The 8,124-nt window shown below is 36.3% G+C and overlaps 1 protein-coding gene across 2 annotated transcripts in view; it reads left to right on the top strand.

Moving 5' to 3' along the window:
- Positions 1-6,957, top strand: part of SMAD2 (SMAD family member 2) — a 67,623-nt gene extending 60,666 nt beyond the window's left edge. For both annotated transcript variants that reach the window (XM_063453864.1, XM_063453865.1), the window contains 4 exons: positions 74-286; positions 1,199-1,336; positions 2,230-2,374; positions 5,191-6,957. In XM_063453864.1, the coding sequence (XP_063309934.1) occupies positions 74-286; positions 1,199-1,336; positions 2,230-2,374; positions 5,191-5,314 (620 nt within the window). In that variant the 3' untranslated portion in view covers positions 5,315-6,957. The remainder of the gene's footprint in view (positions 1-73; positions 287-1,198; positions 1,337-2,229; positions 2,375-5,190) is intronic.
- Positions 6,958-8,124: the final 1,167 nt, after the last annotated feature.

Raw genomic sequence — 8,124 nt, forward strand, 5'->3', positions numbered from 1 at the left:
TATGTGACCTTATCTGATATTCTAAACTAAAGCTTAATTATTCATTTTTTCTTTTCTTTCTTTGATGTTCTAGATTTGCAGCCTGTTACTTATTCGGAGCCCGCATTTTGGTGCTCAATAGCATATTATGAACTTAATCAGCGAGTGGGAGAAACCTTCCATGCGTCGCAGCCTTCACTAACTGTGGATGGATTCACAGATCCTTCAAATTCGGAGCGGTTCTGTTTAGGTCTACTCTCGAATGTAAACCGTAATGCCACAGTGGAAATGACTAGGCGTCATATAGGTATTTTCCTTTCTTCTTTTCTATTTATTAACAATTCACAAAAAGGAACAGCCTAATATATACTGTTTTTCCAATTAGAAAATTAGATTACAAATCTATTTAATTTAACAGTAACAAGCTTGCAAATATAGAAACCTATTTGTCAGATTTTCTCAGGAATCTTACCCTTATCCAGTGCTTGTCAGACATGTGGTGAAACAAAGAATTGCTGAGATAATTTGGACAGTTATTGGTTTTTGTCAGGTTACAATTTGTATTGCATTTTGTAATAGTTCATTATATTCATTGAATGTCAGCTCAAGTATAGGTGTTACTTACATTTATCACACTATAGATCCACCTACTCCATAACTGATTAATCCATATTCCTTTTCAGTTGTGACATCATATATTAAACTAAAGCATACTGAAGTACATGAAAGCAATAGAGTTTACAGATTTATTGTTACATATGCTTTTGAAATAGAAATGTGTGACTGGTTTATAGAAAACATAAAACTTGTATAATGCACAATTTAATGCTGTAAGAAATTAAGCATATTTGGAAATGGTATCAATTGCTAGTAGTCACTCTAAACATCCGTTATCATCCACACTGAACTGAAAATGTTCAAGGGAGAATTGTGCATTAAAATATAATGCAGACAAAGATTTCAAATAATTTGATGATCAAACAACTTCTGTAATATAAATTGCAGTGACACTGGGACTTAAAAAAACAAAACCCCCAGTGCTTATGTTAAGATGGAAATCAAGGTAACTGTACAGCTTCAAACCCCTCTTTGGCAACCTTTGCTTCCCTGAGCACTAGAACTTGCAGTGGTGGGGGAAGGGGGGATGTCAATACTGCTTTTTGTATAAGTATGCTTTTAATAAATGTGTTTAAAATCAGTTTCTATCTTTATTTTATAGGAAGGGGAGTGCGACTGTATTACATTGGAGGAGAGGTTTTTGCAGAGTGCCTAAGTGATAGTGCTATATTTGTTCAGAGTCCAAACTGTAACCAGCGGTATGGTTGGCATCCTGCCACAGTATGCAAGATTCCTCCAGGTCAGTGTTACACAACATTTCTGTTTATACTCTGCATTTTCAGTTTATCCCAATACTCCCCCCAAGTCCTATGAGAAAGTAATGCATCACCATTTTGCCTTCAGAATAGTTATATGGAAGGCCATGTGTGGCAGGAAAGGAGGCTGGCTGACTTATACAGTGTGAGCCAGTAGTGCATGCCTGCATGGTATGACTAAATGAAGTGGTTTTATTACTCAAATGATAAGAAAGGGGTACGGTACCACTGATATTGCTTAAAGAAAATTGCAAGTTTTTAATGGGTAACGGGCATCTGCTTAGCAAAAATACCACTGCTTATGTTTCCCTGGAAAGGAAAGTCACGCAGGGATTGTATTAATATACAGGTGTACACTATTTTATAACAAGTTTGAGGAACCAGACAACGTGTGTGTGTGTGTGTGTGTGTGTTTGTTTTATATATTTGTGTATGTGTGTGTGTGTGTGTGTGTATATAAATAAAAATAAAATGTTCTACCTGCGAAAGGTTTTAGAACACTTTCCATTTAAAAAAAAAATAAAAAAATGTAATGTTAAAATTTTAAGAAAAATTCCACGCACCATAATCACGTCATCTAAATGAAGTCACTATTATGCCTGGAGATCCTAGGTGCTATCTAAAATGTAAAATGTTTAACCCAAAAGTGCTCCAGAAACCTCTGGTCTATTCCTCCAGCCTTAAATGCGGGGCTTGTGATATTCTGAGATTGTTTTGCACTGCCTTGTTTGTCTATGCGTGCGTATATGATTTTAAATTAAGTTACATTTAGTCATGTATCCATATGACCTAGCAGAAAAGGTCTTGATTATTCCTGGAGACAAGACTAAAACAAACACATCCCATTTAATTTCCTAATATACTCTGTTTACTGCAGGCTGCAACCTGAAGATTTTTAACAACCAAGAGTTTGCCGCCCTACTTGCTCAGTCTGTGAACCAAGGATTTGAAGCAGTTTATCAGTTAACCCGAATGTGCACCATCAGGATGAGCTTTGTAAAAGGCTGGGGTGCCGAATACAGGTATAGTTTCCACCAATCGGTATTGGTGTGCCAACAATGCAATGGCAATGGTATTTTGCTGGTTATAAAATGTAACCTGTATGTTCTTCTGTATGTTTGTGACAGCTGCCATACCTTGTACGTCACACTTACGCAGTTGTTGAGTGCTGGTGTACAGGATATGGCAGCAGTTTATAATCACCTCACGTAGTCGAGCAAAGATATTCTATTGTCTGACTTCTCTCTGCTGAAGTTGCTGGGCAACCACCTCGCCCTTCCTCTCCATGGTTGCTGACAGTACCCCTTTAAGATTAAAAATAATTTTATCTCTCTCTATCTTTATCTATTACATGATTCAGCAATCTTAACTTATTTAAAAAAGCCACATGGGTCTGTTTTACTGTATTCACTTTTGTGAATACCAAGCTTGTTTGCAGTTTATTGCAAGTTTTGTTTCAGCAGTTTACTGTGTCGTTACTGGTCTGTCAAGTTTTTGTTAGGTTTACTTCATTATGCTAATATACAGGGTGATCTGGGCAAAGAAAGCTCCAAATGTGTTGCTGCTCACATGTTTAACAATAAATTAGAGAAGGAATCTTATATTGACTTAATATTGTTTTGCAGCCTATGGTTAAAATAAACTTGTGGGTTGCAGGTTCAAATCCAGGCAGGGTTTACTCAGCCTTTCATTCTTCCGAGGTAGATAAAATGAGTACCCTTAAATTGGGAAATAGTAACATCCTGGATGTTGGGCAATAGTAACATTCCCGGGACGTACTTGGAAACCAGAGCAATCTGAATGTACCTTTCCTGGTTAAATACTTTCTTATTATTAGTTAAGGAACTTGCAGCACACAGAGGGGAACAGCATAAAAGTACTGAAGCAGTGTCTGAGCACTCAAATATAATCCAATTTCTAATACAGAGCGGCAGCGGATTGGCTCTACTATCATAGCTCGATAAAGACTTTATATTTTTAAATTATATATTTAGCTAGCTGGGGTGGTGGTGAAAGCTAATAGGGAAATTTGGGAATTTGGTGTTAGGCTAGCTGAGGGGTTAACGTTTAAAAAAAAAAGTTAACAAAAAAGCTTTCAAAAGTTGTAAAAAAAAAAAAAGTTAACGTTCAAAAAAGGGACCCCTCCCCCCCCTTTACCCAGTTCTAATAAAAATTAACCCATTCCCTGCAGTGATCAAAATACAGACCACAGTATTATACTGTGGTTTTATTATTTTTTTTACCCCTTCAATTTAATTTATTTCATTAATTTAAATATTTTAATATTATATATTTTGCAAGCTGGGGTGGGTGGGAGTTATGGGAAATTGGGGAATTTACTTTTGTTGCTGCTTACTCCTCGTTAAGGGTTAAGGTAAAAAAAAAGTTTATAAAAAATTTTAAGTGTAAAAAAAAAAAAAGGTTTTAAAGTTTAAAAAAAAAAAAAAAATGCTCATTACTACTACACCTGGAAATAACTAGCGGAAAAATAATCACACACTAAAGTTTAAAATATCCCAGGGTGTATATATATATATTTTTTAAATGGTATGCGTTTGTGGAGTAGTTGGAATAACAAACCAGCTAAACTACTCAAAAATGGAGCATGGACACGGCGTAAAACTTCAAAGTTAGAAAAAAAAAGAAGAAAAAAATGGCTACGTCTCAAATGTGTCCCTTCACCATCCACATATATACCTGGCAAAGGTACATACGTGGGGGTATTGTTGTAGTAAGACGACATAGCTGAGCAACATATGAAGTATTATACCGCTGTAGCACACATAATATACTGTGCAAACTCACTGTGTGTCAAAAAGCCAGAAAAAATGCTTATTACCTCTACACTTGGTATAAGCTAGTGAAAAAATGATCACACGCTAAGGTTCAAAATATGCCTGGGATGTCTTCTTTAAGAAATTATATGCCTTCATGGTGTAGTTGGAATATGTAGCCTGCTTCAGTGCTCCAAAGTGGGACACGGACGCATCAAAACCCTCCATAAAAAATCACACTTTAAAAAACTGAACTTGTCATGTCTCTTTTACAGCACTGTAACTTCATAAAATAGTGTCTAGGTCATACATTGGGCATATTGTTTTACTCAGAACATGTAACTGAGCATAATTTGGGAGATTTTATGACCGTGGTACGTATCAAGTGTAAGAATCCATCTATGAAAATTCTATCTATAGAAACTTAAATAGCCTTGTCTCTTATGTGGCATTGTAGTTTCTTTGTTTTCCCATTTGTTAAACATTTTTTTTTTTTTTTTTTACAATTAATGAGAATTTATCTATGTATTTGTGACCTCGAATTAAAGCCCTTTTAATAGAATGTCTGTCAGCATGCAGAGCTAAAAAGATAAGGTACATTAGAGATCAAAGATTATTTGGCATGTATATCAATTTGTGATATCATGAGACGTTCATGCAATGTTTATATTTTTGGTAAATTAATTCCATGAAGCGGGAAAAAAATGATCTTTAGATATTTTATAACATATTTGCTGTGAAAATAGGCATGTTATCTCTGCAAAGTTCAGAAAGCTTTTTAATCCAATAGTTGTCCTCCAAACATGAGTGATTTAACTTATTAAACTGTAGATGGCTTACCTTGCAATAATTTCATCATTATCCATCTATGTATTCATTTAATATATAGCAAATTATTTCCAATATAACTTATCTGAAGTTATTATTCTAAATGTGAAATCTTTATCTGGCTGCAAATGTTTAAAATAACATTCAGCAAAACAAATTAAAAAATGAAGGTATTTATTTTCTTCCTAGTTTACAACTTCCTCCCTATTTATTTTTCCTTTTCTCCAATTTTCCAGGCGGCAAACGGTTACAAGCACTCCTTGCTGGATCGAACTTCACCTGAATGGACCTCTGCAGTGGTTGGACAAAGTCTTGACTCAGATGGGCTCTCCATCAGTCCGCTGTTCAAGCATGTCCTAATGACCCCCTCCCTCTATGTGTAACCTATGGGTTCAATCTGAAGTCCCAGCTACAGACTTAATACAGCTTGTCTGTCATAGTAATTGTGTGTGGTCCCCATGAACTGTTTACAATCCAAAAGAAAGTGAAAAACAGCACTTGAGGTCCCATCAACTAAAGCACCTTGTTGGATTCTGTTTCTGATACTCTAATGAAAGTAGATGAAATCTTAGTGTAAAAATAAAATGACTCCTTACTGGGGAAGGGACATTTTAAGGACGTGTAATGGTGTATTATTGGGCATATAATTGAGTGTCCAAATGGTTTAACAATAACATGAGTACTCCTTATGTAAGTGTCATGTATAGTGTTCTCCAGCTGTTCATTGGTCAGGCAGCATGTGGCCTTCTTGCTGTTGTTGAACCTTGAGTTCCATGCTCCTTAGCTTAATGAGACTTCTAGTAACTGCTTGAGGGCAACAAGTCTCCCAGCCCTCACCCATTCCCTAAATAGAATATTCCTGCTTCTTTATCTTAGTTGCAAACCTCGATTTAAGTTTTTTTTTTTTTCCATTATTGTTTCCCATAGTATATTTGTATTTCGCCCTCCTGTGACCTCTTGCTTTTTTATTAATGTGCCCTAATGGTGCAAATGCTTGCTAAGGTAAAACTGACTTTCCTTACACGTCTTTTCCTAGCAACCAGGGACCCTTAATGCATCCCAATTATCCATTTTTGGACTGGAATTAATTTGCATCAAATAATTATTCTATAGTGTCTTTTCAAAAGCAGGCCATCTTGTCACACAGTGTGTATGCCAATTTGAAAGCACCCCAGCCCCTTTTCATTGTTTTTATACAAATAAGGTTGAGTTTTGAGGTGGAAATTGTTTTAATTTTTTAAGTGCGTGTTATTGTCAACACTTGGACACTACATTTGCACCCTATAAAAATATTTAGAATCATATTCTACAGATGTCCATGTTTAGCGAGGGTGGGGGCAAAGGTTGTTTAGAAAGGGTACTCTGACTAAAACAAATGTACATCTTACTAACCATTTTCTTCTTTAGCTGTCTGTCATTCTTTTATAATTGTGGCAGTGGCAAGATTGCCTTTTCTTCTTCGACTCTATCCCCTTGGTTGTATCTATTACACTAGTTGTGTACTTTGTAAGTACAGCTAGTGAAACTTGTTGGCTTTGAGAACAAAAACATGGCCAGTGTTAGGGCGTTTCATCATTTGGCAAAAATTGTGATGATTTTTGTATGCCATATAGTTTAGTGCAGGGGTAGCCAATGGGTAGCTCTTCAGCTGTTGTATTACTGCAAACTCTAGCAATGGTCATAGTGGAAAACGTACTTGTGTATAATCAGAGTTGTAGACTCACAGCAACTGGAAAGCTCCATAATGTCTCTCCCTGGTTTAGTGCATAGAGGCAATTCCAAAACTGTGTTGGGAAAGTAAATCTGGTAGGCCAAACCATGAAGAAAACAAAACAAACAACAACAAAAAAAATAAAATAAAAATTGGCAAAGCATTTAACATTTGTGAACTAGTTTTACCAGTAGATTGGTGTATTGGTAGAACTTGTGAACTTAAGACCTAAGCTTTGTGCGTGTTGCAATTGCCGAATATGTGAATACACTAATAAAAGATTTAATTCTCACTTTGTAATTTTCTTTTCATGTGGTTTGCTCAATCGCCCAAGTTTCAGTAAGATGGACTGTAAATAGTGTTTTGTGCAGACTGTTGTACTATAATACAAAGAGAGACAAGTCATTTGACATCTAGATGTATTTATTACTGCAAGATGAAATAAAATCTAAAAAAAAAAAAATTTAAACTAGTAGCAAAATGAATACAGGGAAATGGTTTGCAACCAAGCAAAATGGCTGCTCAGATGCGAGCTCTTAGTTATTGGGCTAATAACATTATGGAATAATATCAAGCCTGAACTCTCACTGGATTTATACTGCTGGGCTGACCGAGCAAAAAAGTTAGAAAATCAGTGCTACATCCTGTTTTAAAAGGCCAGCAGTCACCTTGTGATGATTCCAAGGTAGACTCTTGAGGACTTGTGTAGGCTGCAGCTGAATGACAAGATGGAAGGGGCATGTACAATATTGGCGTAAAGGAGTCTTTGATTATGTCTTCCCAAAATGGAGGAACTACGGAAATCCTGTGTGCTAGTAAGCCTACATGTGGGACCTGCAAAAAAAAAAAATTTAGGACAAAGTGTATGCACATAACTTTGTTTATAGAGCTGTAGTCAAAATTATTTCAACCCCATTAAAAATCAGGTTTGTCAAAATGTACAAACTTTCAGATGTTTGCAATGAACAAATCAAACAAAAGCAATCGAAATAGCTCAACACAACACATGTTTAAGCGGTATCCCCAAATTCATCTTAAATTGCAACATATGACCTCTAGTCTCGAAATTATACAACCCCTTCATGGCAAGCATCTTTAGTACATAGTAGAGCACCCTTTTGTTGTTATGACCTGCTGCAAGTGAAATGCATAGCCAGACACCGGCTTCTGGCAGTGTTACTTGAGGAATCTTAGCCCATTGCTCATGTGAAATGGCCTCCTGTTCAGTAATACTCTTGGGTTTGTGTGCTGCAACTGCCTTCTTCAAATCCCAGCAGAGATTTGCAATGGCATTAAAGTCTCATTACTGTGATGGCCACTGTAGAATTTTCCAGGACTTCTACAACCAAGCCTTGGTGGAATTTGAGGTATTCTTGGGATCATTGTCTTGTTGGAAGGTCCAATGACGCCCAAGCTCCAGTGCCTCACAGCATGTTTTCTCCTATGATTTTCTAATACT

The sequence above is a fragment of the Pelobates fuscus genome, chromosome 5, assembly GCF_036172605.1.
Source record: "Pelobates fuscus isolate aPelFus1 chromosome 5, aPelFus1.pri, whole genome shotgun sequence".
Lineage (NCBI taxonomy): Eukaryota > Metazoa > Chordata > Amphibia > Anura > Pelobatidae > Pelobates > Pelobates fuscus.